The 23476-nt window shown below is 38.1% G+C and overlaps 2 protein-coding genes across 3 annotated transcripts in view; one reads left to right on the top strand and one right to left on the bottom strand.

Annotated features, from left to right (window-relative positions):
- LOC150079542 (10 kDa heat shock protein, mitochondrial-like) overlaps positions 1–21989 on the bottom strand; it is a 54110-nt gene extending 32121 nt beyond the window's left edge. Inside the window, exon 1 of one of the 2 annotated variants that reach the window (XM_090382290.1) lies at positions 21777–21989. In XM_090382290.1, coding sequence (XP_090238416.1) covers positions 21777–21779 — 3 coding nt within the window. In that variant the 5' untranslated portion in view covers positions 21780–21989. Of the gene's footprint in view, positions 1–21574; positions 21590–21776 lie in introns of those variants that run through there. The other variant, XM_090382292.1, reaches the window with a different exon arrangement.
- A 282-nt stretch (positions 21990–22271) lies between these two features.
- The window catches only part of LOC150079543 (heat shock protein 60A-like), a 141202-nt gene continuing 139997 nt past the window's right edge, over positions 22272–23476 (top strand). Inside the window, exon 1 of the mRNA XM_090383571.1 lies at positions 22272–22376. The gene's annotated coding sequence lies outside the window, so the exon portion shown is untranslated. The remainder of the gene's footprint in view (positions 22377–23476) is intronic.

Raw genomic sequence — 23476 nt, forward strand, 5'->3', positions numbered from 1 at the left:
GGAGCAGTGTGTGCATTGGAGGCAAATTGCTGCTATGGATAAAGGGGTGGTTGAGGGGGAGAAGACAGAGAGTGGTAATCAATGGACACTGCTCATCGTGGACTAATGTTATCAGTGGAGTCCCTCAGGGTTCATTATTGTTTTCTGTATTTATAAATGATATTGATGATGGTATATCAAGCTTAATGTCCAAGTTTACAGACGATACGAAAGTTGGCAGGGTTGTCAAGGACATTACTGACCCTATGCTGCTGCAACAGGATCTGGAAAGGTTGAGCAGATGGGCTGAGGTGGCAAATGAAGTTTAACATTGACAAATGTAAAGTACTACATATGGGAAACAGCAACCCCAGAGCAACGTATCAACTCTGCGGTACTACACTGACAGTGGTGGAGAATGAAAAGGACCTGGGGGTAATTGTGCAGGCAGATATGAAGTTCTCTGAGCAGTGCAGACGAGCTGCAAGAGTAGCTCATGGTGTCTTGTCAATGATATACAGGAATTTTTCTAGCAGGGATAAGGAGGTGATTATTCCCTTGTATAAGGCAATGGTCAGGCCACACCTTGAGTATTGTACACAGGTCTGGAGGCCTCATTTTAAGAAGGATGTAGAGCTGTTGAAACGAGTACAGAGAAGGGCAACAAGATTAGTGAATGGAACAAAGGGGTGCTCTTACAAAGAAAGGCTTAAGTTTTGCAAATTACAGTGTCTGGAGACTAGGCACCAGCGAGGTGATCTGATAGAGGTGTATAAAGCCTTGAATGGTTTGAGCATGCTCAATGCTGAGAATAATCACCTGAGAGGGCATAAATTCAAATTGAGGAAAGACAGACGTAGGATAAACGTGCAGAAATTTGCCTTTAGCCAGTGGGTGGTTGGTTGGTTTGTTTGTTATTTGGTTTTTAGGAGCATTAGCAACTAAGGCTATATTGCTCCGGGGATACGCGGTGGTCATTCACTGACCTTTCCGCATCCTCCGTATTTAGTGGCAACGGGCTCGAACCCCGGTCTAATCAAGAAGCGTGTGCTACGCACTTTTAGTATTTAATCTTTTGCTGGCTAACACTTGTTGGTGGATGATACAGCGGTAACTCAAAAAATCTGGGAATTCATCATCCTTTTGGCATAATGCAATGAATCCGTTAAGATGCCCCATCATTGCTTTAGCTCCATCTGTTATTGATACGAGCTTAAATAGTGGCAATTTAATTTTTTAAATTAATTTTTGAATGCATTAAATATATCAAGACCTCTAGTTCTTTCTTTTAATGAAACCATACCCAGCAGTTCTTCTCTAGGCAGAATCACTGAAAACTATACAAATAAAAACGAGCAATTCAGCTGTATCACTGACCTCTGTAGATTCATCCAGTTGTAAAGGAAAGGACACACAATTAGCATGCAATTGTTCGCTCACATTTTTACCCAATTTTTTTTTTTGATGTGTAGCATCATCATTGTTAACACCTGTCTGCATCTCAATGCCTTGAGCACAGCAGCCGGAACTGACGCTATTAACCCCATATGAAATTAAAAGCTCACAATCAATAATGGCCTTCCTTCTTTGTGTCTGATACTGAAAGTGCCATTCTGTTCCTCGGACTAATTGGCTCTGAGGATACTCCCAGTGAAACCAGTAATGCTAAAGAGATCCCCATGACTAAGCGCACCATCGGAACATAACACAATCTCAATTCTACCTCTCACATCAGCACTGCCTGATAGACTGAATGGACCCACACACCCGAGGCCACTAGATCGATTTGGACAGCAAGGAGTGTCAGCATGTATCCTGATGTGGAGGTAACAGCCAGCAGAGACGAATAGGCAATATTCAGTAGGTCTGCGAAATAAAAACCCTCCTGTTCTTTCCACCATACGTCATATAACCAACGAGTTCCTGTTGCCAATGCTGAATAACTTCAAGGCTGCACTACTAAAATGTGTATAAGAGTTTGATACCTTCTACGATAAGTGTTACGATCTCTTCTCTAGAAAAATTCTAGAGGATGTGAAATGCAGCATAAGTCATTCTATTCCTGACTCAGAGTGCTGTGGAAAAGCTGCAGAAATCGACCACTACACAGAAAATATTGCATTCCTATGCAAAAGGCAACAATATACCAGCAACGCAGTCCTCAACTGACATGTCAATGAGAAGGTAAAAATTCTGAGTGAGCATTCCATGTCCCTTCCAACCAGCCGTAGCACAGCCATCACAAGTGCCTCGCAACCTATACGCGTGCACAACTCAGTCAATTCATGCAGTCGTGAAGGAAGTCCAGAAATTATGCCATCGGTACACATGAGAATTGCACCAAGAAGTGACATCAGCCATCATATGGAACCGCTAGCTCATGACGCTGAAATTCGTCCTAATAAAAAGGAAATCAGAACAGCATAGGCAGGCATTGTGGCTAGATCTGAGCCCCATCCCACTCACAACACTCCATCATCAAAGGTCAAACAGTCACACGAACCAGGTGCACAAATGAAAAATGCATGTATAACAGGCACGTCAAATTCTTCTAGGCTCAGAGTCATGACGCCACATTGCAACAAAACATGTAAGAATTTTTTCATTTCGAGGCTGCATCCCCTAACAACTCCTGAACAAGTGGCTAACATCCTTCAAGACCTCTACATCAGTGCAGAAGTCACTAAGCTACCTACCAAGAGCAATAATTACGCTTCATTCAAGTTATCCTGTGAAGCAACGTCCGTCGAGGCTATCAGTAACCCCTCTTCCTGGCCGATCGGAGTTATTGTCCGACCGTTCTACCCGAGCAGCAGCGTCAGAAGGAGAAACATCATGGAGCACACATCAGACACTCGACTGAATGGAAACTGACTCAAGATCCAGGCTCTAACAGTGGTCGCACCCCTTATGCCATACATAAAACAAGACAGTTGGTTCTACCATTGCAGTAGACAATGGCCCCATTTTACCCAATAGCCCATTTCCATGCAAGCAAGACAACCTACGCTGGCCGATCCCAACAGTGATCAAAATGAGACAAAAATGACCTCATGTGGCACTTCCTCTTTTGAGGTCCAAAAATTTAATTCAAGTGCACTACTCTGACACTAAGTGTAATGTAACAGAAAGTTAGGAGCTTGCGAAATAAAATAGAGACTACAGAGCAAATCCTGCTATCAGGCAAATTCAATATTTTAGCTATACCCAAAACATGGCTTAAGCACGAGAACATAGTAATAGCTACACCAGCAGGCTATGTGGCAGAGTTCACCTCCAGGAGGAATAGAAGGGGAGGTGGTGTTGCTATGTTCTCCAAAGACATGGCCTTCAAATTGATCAACACTAACACTATTGTATAGATTACTTTCAGCGGCGAATAGGGGAAACGCTGGAGCCCGCCAAAAAATAATAAAACACTTTGACTTGACACTCTCCAGTGACTCACCAAATTTTGAAGCCCTAGCCATCACACTGCTGAGAAATACATCCACAATAGATATCTGCACAAGTATATCCCGCTGGTACCCACAATTGATATCATTACTGAGGCAGACAACTGGGCAATCACCCACTTTCAGCCCTCAGTTAACCATATCGCCATTGGAGATTTTCACCTCACTGCCCACAAGAAGATCCTTGTTGACTACATGAAGTCAGCAAATATACACCTAATTGATCACTGCCCTACTAAAGGAGAAAACCACCTCGACTTGCTATTTTTCTCCATCATCATCAGCCGTTTTCAATCCACTACAGGGTGAAGACCTCTCCAGCAACTTTCCAGTTCCTTCTGTTTTGAGCACTGGCCATCCATTTACTACCCACAAACTCATGAATTTCATCTATCCATCTCCACCTTTGTCTTCCAGGTTTTCTTCTAGCTCCTCTTGGGTACCATTCTGTTATTTTCTTAGTCCATCTGTCATCATGTCTTCGAGCTATGTGTCCTGCCCAAGACCATTTTAGTTCTTTAGTTTTGATAAGAATGTCCTTTACTTGAGTTTGTGTTTCTCTTATCTAACAGTCTGATTCCCAATGTAATTCGTTCCATTCTTCGCTGTGTAGTTCTCAGCTTCTCTTCCATTCTTTTGGTGAGTGCCCAAGTTTCACTTCCATAAGTCATGGTGGGAGAGTATACATTGGTTCATTATTTTACGTTTCAGACAAACTGGGATATTGCTCTTCAGTATGTGACTATATTTCCTGAATGCCATCCATCCAAAATTTATTCTTCTCTTTACTTCCAGCCATTTATCATTATTACGGCTAATAACTTGTCCCAGATAAGTATACGACTCCACCTTTTCATTTACTGCTGATTCAATCATTATTTCCCTTTTTGTGGCATACCTGTTCATCATTACTTTTGCTTTAGCCATATTCATCTTTAGTCCAAAATCCTTACTAACTGTGCATAACTGATTAAGATTTTCCTCTAATTCTTTGGGATCGTGGCTTATGACCACAATGTCATCTGCAAATCGTAAATGGTTTAGGTACTCTCCGTTCACACTGACTCCTTTCTGCGACCAGTCTAATCTTCTGAAAGATTCCTCAAGGGCAGCAGTAAACAACTTCGGCTCCTCTCTCAATTTTAAATTTACTACTGTCTTTGTCTAGTCTAATAAAGGAGGTAGCATTCTCATTTTTCTTCAAAATCATAATATATGGGGTATCTATGCCTTGTCTTTCCAGTGTCCGAAACATTGCCTTATGCTGTATGGAGCCAAATGCCTTTTCATAATGGTGTTTTATATTCATTTGCTTTCTCCATTAGCTGTGATATTACGTGAAGGTGATCCATAGTTAAGAATCCTGTCCTAAAGCCAGCTTACTCTTTCGGTTGATTCTCATCAGGTATTCTTTCTAATATGTTAGTAATGACCCTTGTGAACAACTTGTAGATGTGGGATAACAAGCTAATTGGTCTATAATTTCCAATTTCTGATTTATCTTCTTTCTTATGCAGCTTGGTTTTTGGTTTTTTTTAGGAGCATTAGCAACTAAGGCCATATTGCTCTGGGATATGCGGTGGTCATTCGCTGACCTTTCCACATCCTCCGTATTTGGTGGTGACGGGCTCGAACCCCGGTCTAATCAAGAAACGTGTGCTACGCACTGTTGCTCCTTCCCACCTGGCTACGGAGACGCTTTTCTTATGCAGCAAAACTATGATTGCATTATTCCACTGCTTAGGTGTCAACACCTTTTCTAATGCACTTTGTGAAGAGCCTTGCCAGTTTTTGTGTTATGTCTCTTCCTCCCAATTTTAACAACTCTACAGTAACTTCATCTTCCCCTAGGGCTTTCTGATTCTTCATTTTCTTCAATGCATGTTCTACCTCATCAGGAGGAATATCGGGTATGTCGTATGTGTCGCTAATCTGCATTCCATCTTCCCCACTGCTGGCATCATTCCCTCGCTCCTTGTATAATTCTCTATAGTAGTCTTCTGCTATTTGAATTATGCCTTCTCTGCTGTTTATAAGTACACCATCGCTATTCTTCAGTTTCATTTGTCTTTCTGTATTACTGCTCATGGCTGCTGATTTAAATCCTTTGTTTCCCCTTAATGCTTGTTCTACTTTTCATGTGTTAAAACTCAGTATACTCAATTTTATCCTTCTCAGTGTTTATCTTGCTCTTCATTTTTCGTCTTCAGTTCATCATAACAAGTGTTTCTTGATTAATTTTTGCTTCTTTGGATTTCTTTTTCCCTATAGGTTTCTTGGGCTTTATCACTTTCAGAAAGTTGTAATATTTCTCGTCGATATCTTGGTCCTGAGCAGTCTGCAGAGGCTCAAACTTGTTCTTAAGTTCCAGCACATACTGCTTTTTCTCCTCTTCTGCTTTCTCAAAGATCTTTGTATTATTTACTCGAGTCAGTTTTTTCCTTTTCTTTATCTATATGAAGTGTACATCTTACCATTCTGTGATCACTTCCAACGTTTACTTTATTCAGGATGGTAACATCATTCACAATATATCTTCTGTTAGCGAGGATGAAGTCAATTTCATTAGTTGTTAATCCATTTGGACTCTTCCATGTCCACTTTCTGTTCGCCCCTTTTCTTGAAAAAAGGGTTCATTACTGACAATCCTTGAGATTCTGCAAATTCCACAAGTCTTTCGCCTCTTATTTCTTTCACCAATTCCAAAATTTCCTATAGTTCCCCTTTCTGCAGTGTTTTGTCTTTTTCCAACCTTAGCATTGAAGTCACCCATAATAATAACGTAGTGGGTTTTCTGCTCATCTAGAAGACTCAATTTCGGTGTACATTTCTTCAACCTCTTCATCATCATGGCTCAATGTTGGTGCATAAATCATTATAACCATTAGCTTGTACTTCTTAGAAATCATGAGTATTAGTCTTGACACCCTTGGTGATGTACTTTTTGAATTCCAAAATGCTGTTTTTTAAATCTTTATGAACCAGAAACCCAACTCCACCTTCACTCCTTTCACTGTTTCCACTGGTGTACAGCAGATTTCCACTTGATAAACTTATAAGTGATTCATTTCTTCTTCTTGTTTCAGCCAAACCGATGATATTCCAATTCACATTTTCTAATTCCTTTTCCAGCTCTAATATCCTGTCTTCACCGATGAGTGATCTTACGTTATAACAGGCCAAGTTCAGTTTCTGTGCATGGCAGCCTGGTCATACCCAGAGATTCTTAGCACCCTTTGCTTCCACTCTGATCCTCTCGCTGCGATAAGAGGGGGAGTAAAAGCTGCTGGCAACCGAGGGCCATTTGTCTTGTCGTGCTGTCATATTCGGTCTTTTTCTCTTCATGCTGATCAGGCATCTTGAAGAGAACCACTCTACGTGTTCGTCGCCACCTAAGTGACGTAACAGGGCTTACCACGAGAAAGTGGGCACAAGTGGATTTTAGGGAGGCAGGCCAACCGGACTTCTCCTAAATCTTCTGTAATAGAAAGATATTGGATCCATCAGTGTTTTAGACTGAGTGTCTGATAACACACAGGATACCTGTTCCCCTCTTAAGCCCCCTTTTCTCCTTAGCATGTATGATTGAAGAACCACCTGAGACACACTACAAATCGGATCACCAACCTATCTACGCAAAATTAATTATTCCTACTCGGGGACCACCTGCCCAAAAAACTTTCAAACAGAGGCCGTCATCGTCAGCCCTAAGCTCCTTAACATTGAAAAATGCACGCAAGCTGCCACCCTTATACCTTGGCATGTCCTTGAAACATTGCTGTAACATTATTGACAAACTGTATAAACACCATTGCACAATATTCTGCATCAAAGAAGATAAGGGTCTCATCTTACTCCAAAGCCTGGTGGAATCCAAATGTACACATGGTCTTCCTATTAAAGCAGCAGCTACACCAGATCTGGTGTAGCTGCTGCTTTGAAGACTTCTGACTGGATATCTTACTCAAGAGCACAAGTGCAATTTAATAAGGAGAAATCACGAGCAATAACAGCACACCTGGGTAGCCAACTTCAAAACGGAAAAATCCCACACCGCTTCAGATTCCGTATCTTTTCTAGTCATGCAGTTGCTGTCGCTGGAAGGGAGTTTATCATTGCTGTCAGCTGGTGTGTAGAGATGGTGATGAAATGCAAGATGTCTTGTTGGAATTCATTGTCGGGGCATAAAAGAGTTTAGTTGAACTGCGATCATATTAGCAGATTCAATACGTGCGCAGTTCAACTAAACTCTTTTATGCCCCGACAATGAATTCCAACAAGACATCTTGCATTTCATCACCATCTCTACACACCAGCTGACAGCAGTGATAAACTCCCTTCCAGCGACAGCAACTGAGGGGGCCGACAAAGTTGCCACAATTCGTGGTAAAATACCTAAGTCCATTCATCCTCCAACCGCTCAAGTCAGTCTTCAATAGAATTCTAACCACAAGAAATTTTCCTAAAGCTATCTTGTCAGACCACATCCAAAAGTTCGAAACCCCACTCTACCCAGGCACTTCAACACTCCTGAAAATCCTGGAAAAAACTATGCTGCCCACCTTAATGAATCAGATTCTTGGAGATAAGCCACCACAGGTCCACCACGGCATCCGAAACCGATCCACAGTGATGAACTTCCTTGCAACCATATGTAATATGTCTGCCTTTGAACAGAAAGAGGAACTTGCAATCATGTACCTGGTTATTGAAGCTGCCTTTGATGCCATCAACGTGTCGACACTCCTCCGCTTACTCGAAGACTACTATCTAATCCAAGGTAATATCCTCTGGTTCATAGCATCACTCCTCTATGACAGGGTACTACAAGTCGATGCCTATGGACAATCACACAAGGTGATCTCTGCTGGTGTTCCACAAGGAGTCTTACCTGGCTTATTATTTACAGCTATTGTTGCATCTCTTGTCTGTAACAATGAGAAAATCATCACCTATGCAGATGATATAAAAATTCTAATGCCTATTGCTTCCAACAATTACCTTGAAGCTACAGCAAGCATTAATAACAGTCTCATCAAAGTCGCCTCTTATGACTCTCGATCAACCCACAAAATACAAAACTAATGCTGTTCTCTCCCAGACCAACCCCTACAATAATAGCCCCAACACTCAATGGAATTGTAATATCTGCCACTCCCACAAATGTGGATTTGGGAATAGTATTTGACCAAAAACTTCAGTTTCATGCTCATGAAAAACTCAGTTCCAGAGCAGCCTGAGTTGCTGTTTAGCTGCCCATCAGAGCCTCTCTCTGATGGGCAGCTAAACAGCAACAATTTATGTTAAGGAGCCGTGTTTAATTAAGAAATTCATCAGAAAAGTAATCTATTCTCCAGTCCTCTATGCTGTTGAAGTGTGGGCATCAGCAATTACTACAATGAAGAAACCAATCCTTGCTGCAGAATTCTGGCTACATAAATGGGCTAATCGGAAAGCTTGTCTCCCACCACAGGACAGAACTACAGCCTTAGCTTCTTCAGTGGAGATGCAGCTACTTCCGGATATCATCGAAATACAATGACTGATAGCTACAGTTAAAATGATCACGGGTCAGATCTCAACACCGTCCATTTGGGATTAGTGTTACTGGCGAATACCCAAGCCAGAACTTCAGTCAACCCCAATGCTCTGCTCGAGGAACCGGAGGCTTCACATCTCAGGCCGCTTCCTCCCAAACCAAATGCTACCAGAAGTACAGCACCTCGACACTGACCTGCAGAGATTTTGCAGCAAAAAAAACCTACAGGAAAGAAGTGTTAGCAGCTCGCTCCAATCCCAGAATCGAATAAGAACAAGTTCATGCACCCTCCACACCATCAGCCAAGCTCTCCTTTGCCACAACAAAATTCGTTTGACAGAGAAGTGCCATTCATGTATATTAGATATTTTATTATAAATATAACTGTATGATGTAACTTGTAAATATAGTTAATACTGCATAATGTAAGGAAGTATAAAGACATGTTTTACATTTTTAATTTTACGTGCATTATCTATTCTGATGTGAGCCCCTGCCCGTTATCTGTGACAGAACTATTGCAACTTCACTTAAATCTATGTACATTGTATTCACTTAGTTGCAATAAAGATTCTCTCTCTTTAAGTATTTCGAGATAATTGCAGATCTTGAAGAGCACTTTTAACTTCATATTTGTTCTTAATTTTCAAAAAGAGAATCTGTTATTTCTAAATAATGTCTTTGATGAATTGACCATCAGAAAATGGTTTGCATTTTTTTGGAAGTTGTCTCACTTTAAATGATGCTACATTTACAGCTTTAGATTGTAAATTAGGTGTCACGAAGAAATTTTGTTGTGCAAATAATCTTTCAATTTATTTTTTCTAAGGTCACTATTAGGCGGAAAATCTTATTGGTATTTACCATTGAGTGCGTTGAAGTGCCTTTCTAAACTTCCTTTTTGGGTATAGCCACGGAAGCATTGCGAATCAAACATTTTTCTTTTATCATTACAAAAAAGTATTCTAGTTCCCACCCTCGATGAAAATGATATGTTTTATTCTTTTTTGTAGTATTCATTTTAAATCAAAGGGTATTAAATTAACTTATAAGTACTGTCTAGTTATTAATATTAAGTAAGGTAAATAAGAATTCAACATATAAACTATGCTCTTCACAACATAACTGCGTGAATTTTCACTAGACAAGCCTAGCGGCTGCGTGGCAACAAGAGTAGTCACATGGTTCAATGGATTTGTAATAAGCATATGCAGTGGGATGGATAATAATAATAGCATTTAGATTTTGACTAATCTATTTTTTATATATATTTCAAATTCATTGTGATCGACTTGTTTGCCACCCCTGCCCTATATGAATCACATATGTGGATATTTATTATTATTTTTTATGTGAAAACATGGGAAACTGCAATTATAACAATTTTTTGATTACATAAATAACGGACATGAAAATAAGTTCAAAATGGTACTAAAAGGATGTAGACTGCCAATTTTGGATGTCTCAGCAAAGAGGGAACAAAATTTGATTACTACCCAGGTGTATAAGAAAAATGACTGAGTTTAATCAGTCTTTTCTTCAACATTAATTTTATTTTGAACTACCCAATGATTATTAAAGAGAATAAAATGCTAATTAATGTTCAGAGCAATAAGAGTTAATGTGGAGGGGAAGAATGGGAAACAAAATTCAGCAACCCTTAAGGTGTTTCATGGTTGGTAAACCATATGCAAATTCATGTAAAATTATGGTAGTGGTTCAAACTTATATCCCCCCCCCCAACTTCCAGAAGTTGCAAATAAACAGATTTGACAAAATTTAGCTAAGGTTTATATACTTTTATAAATTAATATGTAAGCAAGAGCTTCCAAAGGCTCAATATATACTATGTTATATTAATATTTAAGAATATACAAAGGAATTAACCTTTATTCTGTCTTATAGGAATTCTTATCCTACTCTCCTGTAATACCAATGAACGAAAATTTTAAACTCAAATTGCATCCCTCACCTTCACCCCATGAATGATTCAATACCCCAGGATCGCAGCCGAAGACCCCAACCCAATCCCAGAAATATCAAACCCCATGCAACTTCTAGTGATGGAAGCCATTATGTTAGGGAAAAAAAAAAAAAAATAAAAATAAATAAAATAAATAAATAAACAAATAAAATATCACACTACAACATTAAAAATATACTTTAAAATTACGATAATAAAATTATAATCCACTAAAATTCTTCCTGACGTGGACCAAAACTTTGACGTTTGTCGTGCTCACAGATTGGAATAAAGCAGATGAATGTTGTGTGTGTGTTACAATATTAATAGGAGATTAGTTGTTAGTACACATGTATTCAAAAGACCACACATTGAAAATAAGAAAAGGTCAGCGTATGTTAATAGAATTACTATGTATTTTCATCTCCAAAGTTTCAGCAATTAATAATTTTGTATAATTGTGCTGGATACTGAGTATCTTAGCTTCATTAAAAAAAGTGTGATTTTTGTTTATAGCATGAAATGCTAGTTCCGAAGCATTGGCACGTGATGCCCGAACAGATGCTTCACGTTATTTAACCCTAAGATTAAAGACACACTGGTTGATCCTGCAAAAGTGGAGTCGATCCCTGCAAGAAATATTGTAAACGAGGTCATGTGATCATTCAGTAGAAGCTAATTCCAAGTGATTCATTAATAATGAATCACTTGGCATGATTCATCAGTATTACAGGAGAGTAGGATAAGACGAATTCTTATAAGACAGAATGAAGGTAAATTTCTTCATATATTCTTAAATTAATATATACGTCAATATATTTAATCAGAATTAAAAAAAAAAAAAAAGTGCTTCATAAAAACGACACACCCCCAAAACTATGTGCACCCCAAATGGTGCACTTGGGAGCCTCCAAATCAAAGAAACACCACTTCACAGAATAATAATAATAATAATAAAAATGGAAGGTATAAAAATTAAAAAAAAACAAACAAAAAAACAGCCAAAATATCATATAAAAATAACAAGGGAGAAACAAATAAGTATGTTTTTGCAACAAATACTGACTTCATGTGGTATTTAAACCAATAAGCAAAATGTGCTGGAAAATGGATGGTATAAAAAGTTTAGTAAACATTTTTCTCGAAATGTTTTATGAAAAAATTTAATGAAAAATTTCATTTCTTAGAAATTTATTTCCTTGCATATTTCCTCATTTAGAATTTGCAGTTGTTAACATCAGGTGGTCTCAATGAAAAGAATTTAATTTCTCTAAAACCACTGCAGTCATCTTTACAAAAGCAAAGAATTCCTTCCCTTTGATGGTGGTTATATTTTTAAGTACAACCCACATGAATAAATTATGTTCACTACTGCGTGGTGGTTTCGTTATCTGGAAAATCTTAATACATAAAGAATAACATTTATGTTTAATTCTGATCATGATTTTAATTTATGACAATTAGATCAAGAATACTGCTTTTTCTTCTTGCCTGTCTAAAATGCTACTGTAGAAAACAGTCATCCAGAAAATTCTCTTAATGTGTGAATGGGCTAACCCACAAGTTTCAATCAATATCTGGAACATTAAAATCCCACTTTGTTCCAGCAATCAACTACTTGCTGGCTAAAGGCAAATTTCCACACATCTATCTGTAATTGTTTTTTTTTTTTTTTTTTTGATTTGGTAGTTGTTGGCACATCGGCTTCTGTGGCCATATTGCACCTCCCAAGGTTTTTGCAGTACTTTGATCCAAGCCCGAGGCGGGAATCGAACCCGCGACCTTTGGGTTGCCGGGCAGGTACTTTACCCACTCGGCTAGCCCGGTCGGCTTCTGTAATTGTCTTTCTTCAATTTATGTCCCATCAAGTGAGTAATCTGAGCAAGAGGAAGAATCCCATCAGCATTGAGATTGCTCAAACCATTCAAAGCCTTATACACCTCAATCAGATCTCCTCACAGGTGCCTAATCTCCAGATGCTGCAAGGGGCTCATGTCTTGTTAGTATGAGCTTGGAACACTCAGGGTCCTGAGCTGGATATCATCATTCTTTTCTTTCCTGGTGATTCCTTTCTACTTCTGACTCTTGCTATCTGTCTCACAGGGTAACTTGGGAATTCTTTTTGGCTGGTGCAGCATGAGCCTTTTTTGGTAAGAGCACCTCTTTGTTCCCCTCACCAATTTTGTTGCTCTTCTCTGTAGTCGTTCCAGCAACTCTACATCCTTCCTAAAATGAGACCTCCAGGCCAGTAATCCACTACCCAAGGTGTGGCCTGACCATTGCCTTATACAAAGGGATAATCACTTCCTTATCCCTGGTAGCAAAGTTCGTGTATATCACTGAAAACACCCCATGAGGTGCTCTGGCAGCCCGTCTGCACAATTACCCCAAGTCCTTTTCATTTTCTATTACTCTGAGTGTAGTACCGCACAGTTGGCATGTTACTCTGGGGTTACTTCTACCCATATGAAGTACTTTGCATTTGTCAATGTTGAACTTCAGTTGCCACCTCTCAGCCCATCTGGCCAACTTTTCCTGATACTGTTGCAGCAGCGTACTGTTGTTACTGTCAGTAGCAGTCCTGCCAACTTTTTTATCATCTGCAAACTTGGACATTAAGCCTGCTATACTTTGTTCAATATCCCTGATAAATATAAAAAACAACAATGGTCCCAACACCTGGAGGACTCCACCAGGTTTTTTTTTTTTGCGAATGGGACAGTATAGCATAGTTTTCTCATTACACAAGGACTGGCCTTCAAGTCAGTCACTTGATCCAGGGATAAAAAACATCAATTACATTCCACTGCCTGAGCCAAGCAAAATCCTGTTACCTTTCCTACACAAAATCTGGACTTATTACAGGACCTTCAAGGACAAACACTTTGACCAGTTCCTTCATGGTGATGAGAAAGTAGCCTGGGTTGCTTTCAAACTTGTACTACAAACTTTCTGAGAAACAACAAAGCCAATAACTATAAACAGCTTGTGAGAAATCTGTCATTAAACCATAAATCAGGCTGAAACATGTCATTAAAAATACGATTTGATCACTAAAAATACCATTTGGATTTTTTCCCAGGCAACTGCGATGCATTAAGCGATGAGCATGGTGAGAGATTCCATCAAGGCATCTCGGCAATGGAGAAGTGATACCAAGGAAAATGGAACTCTTGCAATGCTAGTTGACTATTGCTGGACTGTGACAAGAGATGCCTCAATGTGGGATACATGTGAAATGCAAAGAAGTGTAAAATGTGAAGGAAGTGATCTTATGTGTTTTGCTGATCAATGTAATTCAATAACTAAAATTATATCAATTATTATTTTAAAATGTTTTGTAAAGTTTTTTAATAATAAAACAGTATGATGAATGCTCCTTATTTATCCTTTTTTAGGCCTGCATAGCATATTTAAAGAAAGACAGCAGGTATTTTCAAAACTTAAGCAAAATAATTTTTTAATGCTGATCTCTCAACTCCGCACATGCAAACAGAGAGAAAAAATATATATATATATATATATATATATATATATATATATATATATATATATATATATATACATATATATACTTTCACCAAAGAAACAAATTTTTTTATTTAAAGTTACTAAATGACAAAATTAACTAAATTGGTTTTACAATAAAAACAATCAGCAGTCCCTGTTTATTAGGCTTTTCTGTTAATGCAATCTATTATAAACAGATAGTAAACATGATCTTATTGAATTTGCGATAATACCGACAGCTGGAATTCTGTGGGTTTTTACGCTATTATGGTTTTGTTATTGTTTGTTATTTGGTTTTTAGAAGCATTAGCAACTAAGGCCATATTGCTCCGGGATATGCAGTGGTCATTCCCTGACCTTTCCGCATCCTCCGTATTTGGTGGTGACGGGCTCGAACCCCGGTCTAATCAAGAAGCGTGTGCTACACACTGCTGCTCCTTCCCACCTGGCTACGGAGGTGCATACACTATTATGGTGAAATGTGTTTCCCCTTCCATGAAATCATCAATCATATCAAAAACAAATAAATTTTCAGAATGTTCTCACTTGCACATATCATGTTAGTTGCAATTTGTGCGCATGGCATTCTTTGTTATTGATTGCTTATCTTTTTTATCGTTTTAAATTTTAAACCCCCTCCCAAATGACAGTGAACAGAAATATATTTTTTTTCTATAGTAAGAATTTTTCCCGACTGAAAATCCAGTCCAGATTAACAGGGTTCTATTGTACTTCAAATACTATTAGCCATATAATGTCTAAAGACCAAATTTCTGATAATGAACGAAGCAGGAGTTCATGTCAGGATAACTACAACTATGTTCTGACAGTTTGCAGAAAGGGTCACAGAGGACTAGTTTGTGGTGATGTAGAAAAATTGGGCTGTAAGCTCAGAGATCGGCCTCCAGCTCTACTGAACAACTGTGGTTGGTCATTAGGGTTAATGATTGAGCCTAATCAGGATTGACAGAAAGGAAGATTGAGGCCGTTACCAGCCGAGGTGTGTCGTACTATGTATTAATGGATATTTTAAATACTTTTGGGGATGCAGTGTCTAAAGATAATTTCTGATAGTGAATGAAGGAGTGTTCATAGAAGGATCACTACCTATAAATTATGAAATTTACAGTTTTAACATGAGTAGATGCTTGGTACTCTGGTTAAAAATAGCTTCTTTTTACGTAAGCAAATTAAATTATTCCAGTCATTCAAAATTACCGTTTATTAATTCCATTTGGCCCAGAGTCAGATACTATCTAGCACAAGTGTCAGAAATATTCCTTCTGAATAAGAAATTTCATCATTCCCATGGCCAATCATTTTAAATATTTCAAAATGAGCAAAGAGACATTCTACTATAAGCTAATTAGTTAAATTAACCTAAATGTTCTATAATCATCCTGTCATCTTACAATGTGCTAAAGGACATGCTCTACAACATTATATATATAATAGTAATATACAACTGTTAAGAAGCAAAATAAGCAGAAAAAAGGAAAACAACAAAAGTTATTGTGTCTAAAAAAAAAAAAAAAACCCATCTCACCTAACCAACTCCTCCAAGTTTGTAGTAGTAGTAGTGGCATGTGATGTAAGAAAGCAAGTGTATGAGCTTATGCAGCATCAAAAAAAAAAAAAAAAAAAAACACACCATTCCCTCCAAATGCCTGTCCAGTTCCTCCTTAAATTTATTTAACTTATCACTTCCACAACGACAGATGGAAGTTTGTTCCAGCAAGTAACCACCTGCTGGCTAAAGGCAAATTTCCGCACATGTATTCTACATCTGGCAGAACTTAAGCCTCTCTTGGTAAGAGGATCCCTTCATTCCCCTCACCAATCTTGTTTCCGTTCCCTGTACACGCTCAAGCAAATCTACATCCTTCCTAAAATGACACCTCCAGACCTCTATGCAGTACTCAAGATGTGGCCTGATCATTGCCTTATACAGAGGGACAATCACCTCCTTTTCCCTGCTACCAAAATTCCTATATATCATTGACAAAACCCCATGACCTGCCCTGGCAGCCTGTCTGCATTGCCCAGAAAACTTCATATCCGACTGCATAATTACTCCCAGTTCTTTTTGATTTTCTACCACCTTAAGTGTAGTACCACACAGTTGGTACGTTTCTCTGGGGTTACTTCTACCCATATGCAGTACTTTGCATTTGTCAAGGTTAAACTTCAGTTGCCACTTCTTAGCCAATCTGCCCAAATTATCTAGATCCTGTTGCAGTAGCACACTGCCAACCTTTGTATCATCTGCAAACTTTGATACTAAGCCTGAGATACCTTCATGAATATCATTGATAAATATACAAAACAACAGAGGACCCAACACCGAACCCTATGGGACTCCACTAATAACATTAGTCCACGAAGAGCAGCACCCATTAATTACCACCCTGTCTTCTCCCACCCAACCATCCTTTTATCCATTGTAGCAACTTACCCTTAATACCATTCTGCTCCAATTTGTACAATAGCCTTCCATGCGCAACAGTGTCAAAAGCTTTCCTGAAATCCAAATATATGATATCAAAATTATTTTCTGCATCCAGTTCCTTTGTAACAACATCATAATAACCAATCAAAGTTGTCAGACAAGACTTTCCCTTAACGAACCCATGCTGTATCTGAATTATTGCTGCAGTCTTGTTTAGATGATCCTGCATTGCATCTTTAATAAGTGACTTCTTTATTTAGCCGGAACAGAAGTTACTAACTGGTCTGTAATTACTCGTATCACCCTTCGATCCCCCCCCTTTGTGAATTGGGGATACATTTGCACATCTCCAGTCCATGAGGACCTCCCTTGAGTCCAAGGATGCTCTCATAATTATGGCTAAGGGTTTGCTTAGTTGCTTTGCCACCTCCTTTAATATAACTGGATAGATCACATCCACCCCAGGTGACTTTCTTATGTTTAACTTCAACAATTTCTCCTCTACTTTGCTCTGTTATTACAAAATCATTAAGCACCCTGCTACAATTTGATAACATTCCACCATTTTCAAACCTTAACTCCTGATGTGTGAAGGTAGATGCAAAATACTCATTCAGTTTGTTTGCTATCTGAGCAGGATCATCAACAGTCGAACCATCGATATCAAGTGGACCAATCAGATTCACCTCCTTCCTTTTAGAGCTTATATAAGTAAAGAAATCCTTGCTGTTTTTCTTAGCATCCTTTGCCAAAGATTTCTCATAATCTGGCTTTGCCTGCCTAACCTCCTTTGTGACCTGATTACAGACTAGCTTATATCTGCCATAGGCTTCTGAGTCGCTACATAATTTATATGCATCCCATGCATTTTTCTTCCCTGTCATGAGTCTCATTAGTTCATTTGATAACCATTTAGACCTAAACCTTGTCTAGTTCTTCCTTGAATTTATTATCCACTTCCATAACAACAGATGGAAATTTGTTCCGGAAATCATCAATAACCTGCTGGCCAAAGACAAATGCACATATTCTGCAACCATCTGTACTCAACTTGAATTTATGCTCAGATCACTACAGGTGCCTAGTCTCCAGATAGCAATTTGCAGAATTGAAGCCCTTCTTGGTAAGAGCACCCCTTCTTCCTCTCACTAATCTCACTGCCCATTCTAAAAGCTCTACATCCTTCCTAAAATGAGGTCTCCAGACTTGTATACAATACTCAAGATATGGTCTGCCATATTTTGCCAAAAAACCATTTCACCTAACCTTGTACAATGGGATAATCACATCTTTATCACATGTAGAAAAATTCCTGTACATCACTGACAAAACCCCATGAGCTGTCCTGGCAGCCTGTCTACACTGTTCAGAGAACTTCTTATATATGACTGCACAATTCCTCAAGTCTTTTATTTTCCACTGTCCTGAGTGTAGTACCCCACAGTTGATACATTGCTCTGGGATCACTGCTACCCATACGCAGTACTTTGTATTTGTCAATGTTAAAACTTTAGTTGCCATTTCTCGGGCCATCTGCATAAGAAATGGCAATTAATTTTTCTAGATGATACCTTTGTATCATCTGCAAAGTTGCACATTAAGCCTGATATACTTCCATCAATATCATTAATAAATACAGAAAACAACAATGGGCTCAGCACCAAACCCTGGGGTACTCCACTAATAACATTAGTTCATGAAGAACAGTTTCTATTGATAATCACTGTCTTCTCCCACTAAACCATCCCTTTATCCACAGCAGTAACTTACCCTTAATGCCACACTACTCCAACATGTACAGCAACCTTTTATGTGCAACAGTATCAAAAGCTATCTTGAGCTCCAAGTATATGATATCAAAATTATTTTTTTTCATCCAATTCCTTTGTCACTGCATCATAGTATCCAATCAGATTGGTCAGACAATATTTCGCCTTTAACACATCCATGCCATGACTGAAGTACAACTGCAGTCCCGTCTAGATGGTCCTGCATTACCCTTAATCACTATAGCCAAATAATGGTCACTCATAATCCTGCAGCCATTTTGATTTCTGGTTTTTTTTGGCCACAACAAGAAAATTATATTATTTTGTTATGTTTTACTAGCCAAGTGTGTATATCGAGGTTACCTTAGAGAAAAAAAAAAAAAAAAAACCCACACACTAAGATTTGCGGGAAAAAAAGAAAAAAAAAAGCGATTCACAAAATTTAAATTATTTGAAAAAACAACAAAATCATAATTTTTTTTTTAAAATATGCAAGAATTAATAAAAATCAAGTGACCAACTTGTCAAAAATAATGTTGGCAGTTTTTAGAGTTCTGATGAACGTTCGAGGTGTGTATTGTACTGGCTCATGGCAAGAAAAATGCAGATGGAAAGTGTTTCTTTTAATTCTTGATGGGCAATGCATGTTATGCATTTTTATAGTTTTTCCTTGCTGGTTATGAGATGGTTTAACAGGAATCACCAGTACAGGAACTCCCCAACTCACACAAGGGTTGCATTCTGCAGAACGCTACGCAAGTCGGAATTTCCCCCATGCTTGTGCAGCACTCGCTGAATTGATTGAATCAAAAAAGAAACCTTCAACGAACATGTAAATTGAATAAATACAGTAATTCTATTTTTTATCTCATGCGCAGGAAAAATTACAAAAGTGTGCAATTTAAAAAAAATTCAAAATTATAAAATTACAAAAAAAGAGAGGAGACGGGCATAATGTCAGTAAGTTTTATCTCTTGAGCATCATTGCCAGAATCTATGTCTTCAGCTGATAAGTATGCCGCTGTCAGGGTGTGGAATACTGCTAAGTCATTGTCTGGGCGTGGTTGGAGATGTGGACAATTTTAACTATTGATTATTACTCAATTGTTGGGGAGCTGAATTTCCCTTTGGATAGTTCTGCACACTTTGAATACTTCCCGTGTTAAAGTTGTAAAAACTATAATTTTCCTCTTCTATGATGAAGAGTTGCTCTTCCCTGGGAAGGGGCCAATCTGTGCTCTTAGCTGTGTTCTGGGGATGTCATAAATTACACATTCATATAGAATGTGCCCAGTCTTGACTCTTGCCACAGGTGCATTTTGGGTCATCAGTCAGTCCCAAAGAAGTTAGTTTTGCCTTTAGGGAGGTTTTACAACAATATAAAATGTAAAAAGTCCAGGGGTATACCACTTAGGTGGCTTTGGGCTAAACATTGCCACCTAGGGCAGAAACCTCTTGGTAACCAGACCTAGTTTCCCGCTCCCACTTTTTGTTTGCCATAACTCAGAGTTTTGTGGCTATTCTTTTTCTTTGTGTTGAAGGTGTTGACTGTATCAAGGGCTATCCCCAGAAATTCTGTGGGTATGCCCTTTTTAAGTCTATAATACATGCCTCTTTTGGCTACTTCCAAGTAAAGTGGGAGAGCTCCAGCCAGCAACTGTAGTGCAGGTGTGCGACATGCTCTGGTAATAGTGAGAAGTATTGTTCTTTGTACTGATTCTAATTTATTCCTATTTCTTACTATGGCTTAGCAGGTAAACCATGCTCCAGCTCCATGGGTGATAACATGTAGGGATACTGTACGGTATACAATTGCCACGGTCTTTCTTTTGAGCCCCCAGTCTGCTTGACTGATGCTGGAAATCATACCTGCATAATTTCTCATTTTCCTTGCCAAGTAGATCAAATCGGGATAAAAAGATAATTTTGAATCAAAGACTACTCCAAGATACTTTAAGTTCTGTTACTAGTTTTATATTAAGTGTGTTAATTTTGATTTGTGGATATCTTATGTCCAAATTGCCTTTCAGAAGTATTTGCTTGGTTTTGCCAGGCGATATTTTGAGCGTATGCATTTGTGCCCACTCCTCAGGCTGCAAGGCATTTGATCTCTGCTCTACAACCACTCGCGTCTTATGTCTGTACACCAAACACCGAGAATGGAAGATATTAGAAGATTGGAAAGTTTAGAGAAGTGGGTATGGAGGAGGAGGATGGAAAGGATAGGATAGGATGAGCTGATAAACAGAGAAATAAGGAAGTTGTGAGGAGGGTGGATGAGAAGGTGTCTGACTGAAATAATCAGAAGATGGAAGAAAAAACTGAACTAGGCACGTGATGAGAGCTTGGTGAAAGATGTAAAGTGAAAAGTTGAGGAAGAGGCCGAAAGGGAAACTGATTGATCAATTGAGTCGGGATGGTGGATTAGGGAGATGACATTTTAAAAATGAAAGTATGCTACATTAAGGGCTGGTCTTATAGTTTGATCAGTGCATTTAACAGTTTCAGTGGTATATATTACAATGTATTTTACAATGTGCAATGAGAAGGGTGTGTTTTTTTTTTTTTTTGGCTAATGCTATATAAGCTTGCTTTCTTGCATCATGTGCCTTTGTTAATTTGCAAATAAAAAAATCATATCAAAATTTAGTTTATAACGGAATCATTTCTCAAAATGAAACTGTAAAAATGCCCGATATTGCACTCGCACATCTAACATGCATTGTTTCTAATTAATTATAAAAGGCACTTCCACTCCATAATAACTTTTCTTTTTGTGAATTTTGATTGTCTATTTGCAGAGCATTTAATCATGTTAAAAAGAACCCATTTCACAAAGGTAATTTCTCTTTATGCAAAAAGATAAAAAGTTGCATTTTTCACATCTAAGAAATATTGCATTTAATTAATCATTATTAATTCTAATAATTAAGGTTGAAAGTAATTTTTCAAAAGTTGATTCAAAAACAAAGAAAAATATATTTTAATGTTGGTATATATTTGGGCGGGAAGGAAACAAATCGGGTTAAAAGGAACCCATTTCAGAAAGAAATTCTCCTTATGCAAAAAGATAAAAAGTTGCATCATTCACACTAAGAAAAATTACACTTACCATTATTAATTCTAATAATTAGAAGTTGAAAGTAAGTTTCCTAAGGTTGATTCAAAAACAAAGAAAACTATATTTTAAATGCACGTATATATTTGGGCGGAAGGAACAAAAAACACTTCCCTAAGTAAGCAATTCAAAAGCCAGATAATTCTGGAAAGATGGCTCCAACAATTCGACGTCGTAATGATCACTCGCTAGCGTTAAGCCTTAAAGCATGCCTTGCACATGTAGTTGAAAGTGTTTTACACATGCGCAAAGCAATTTCTAGAACTGGCCCCAACTAAGGATAAAAATAATATATAGAATTATGTATAAAATAAATTTCCTAGATATTTTAAAAAGCAATTAAAACATTTAAACTAAAAAAATAATCTATTTAATATATTTTAAAATTTTGTTACTATCTATGTCTATAATTTTAATTCTTGAAAAATAGACTTACAATATTTTTTCATGCTTATTACAGGGCCTAAGTTCATTGGTTTTTCGCCGTGCAGTAAGTCTTCAGAAAATTCTCGAACAATCGTGCGGTGTGGTTCAGTTGCATTGTTGCGAGGCCGGTACTTGCATTTTCTGTTCTTAAAAATTTCGCCTGTTTCGGTAAGTTTGTTACATTTAAACTCATGAACTGCCCAATTTTCTGTGCGAAGTGTATATATAGTTAAGATGATTTCATAGATGAAAGCAACTTTCATGCTCCAAAACCTATAAGCAATTTGAAATATCTTACAAAAATTTTGCTTTGAGTAGCACACAAAAAGCTTGTTTTTTTTTTTTTTTTCAAATAATGCTCCGTAAAAAAAAGTTGCTTATGATGAGGGAGTTACCTGAATTCGTAGTGTGTGGTTATTGTGGTTGCACGTGAACATTTACCTACTGAGGGTCGTAATACTTAATTAATTTATAAAAATATGGGTGACCGAGAAGCAGTGCCCTCTTTTTTACTCATTTTACCCATTCGAAGATTCTCAGTTTTTTTTCAGTCTAGTTTTTCACTTCAGATATGAATTAGCAATAGTAGAGGCACCTTATGCAAGAAAGCAAGCTTATAAAGCATCAGCCAAAAAAAAAAAAAAAAAACCTTCCCATTTAACAGATCCAGTCGTTCCAAATGTTTGTCTAGTACTGCTTTGAATTTATTTAAGCTATCAACTACCCACTGGCTAAAGGCAAACTTCTTTACATCTGTTCTACAACTGTCTTTCCTCAGTTTGAATCTATGCTCCCTCAGGTTTGTAATCTGGGCAAGAGGAAGAATCCAATCAGCATTGAGCCTGCTCGATTCATTCAAGGCCTTATACACCTCAATCAGATTGCCTCACAGGTGCCTAGTCTCCAAAAGCTGCAATTTCCAGAACTCAAGCTTTTTGTCATAAGAGCACCCGTTTGTTCCCTTCTGTACTCGTTCTAGCAGCTCTACATCCTTCCTAAAATGAGGTTTCAAGACCTGTATGCAGTACTCAAGGTGTGGCCTGACCATCACCTTATACAAGGGGATAATCACCTCCTTATTCCTGCTTGCAATATTCCTGTATATCATTGACAAAACCCATGACTTACTCTGGTAGCCTTTTTGTTCCACTCACTTTTTGTTACTGTTAATTACAGTAATGGCAGTGTGCTACTGCAACAGGATCTAGATAATTTGGGCAGATGGGCTAAGAAGTGGCAACTGAAGTTTAACCTTGACAAATGCGAAG

This window comes from Mastigoproctus giganteus, chromosome 10 (genome assembly GCF_048544385.1).
Source record: "Mastigoproctus giganteus isolate SK-2022 chromosome 10, ASM4854438v1, whole genome shotgun sequence".
NCBI lineage: Eukaryota > Metazoa > Arthropoda > Arachnida > Uropygi > Thelyphonidae > Mastigoproctus > Mastigoproctus giganteus.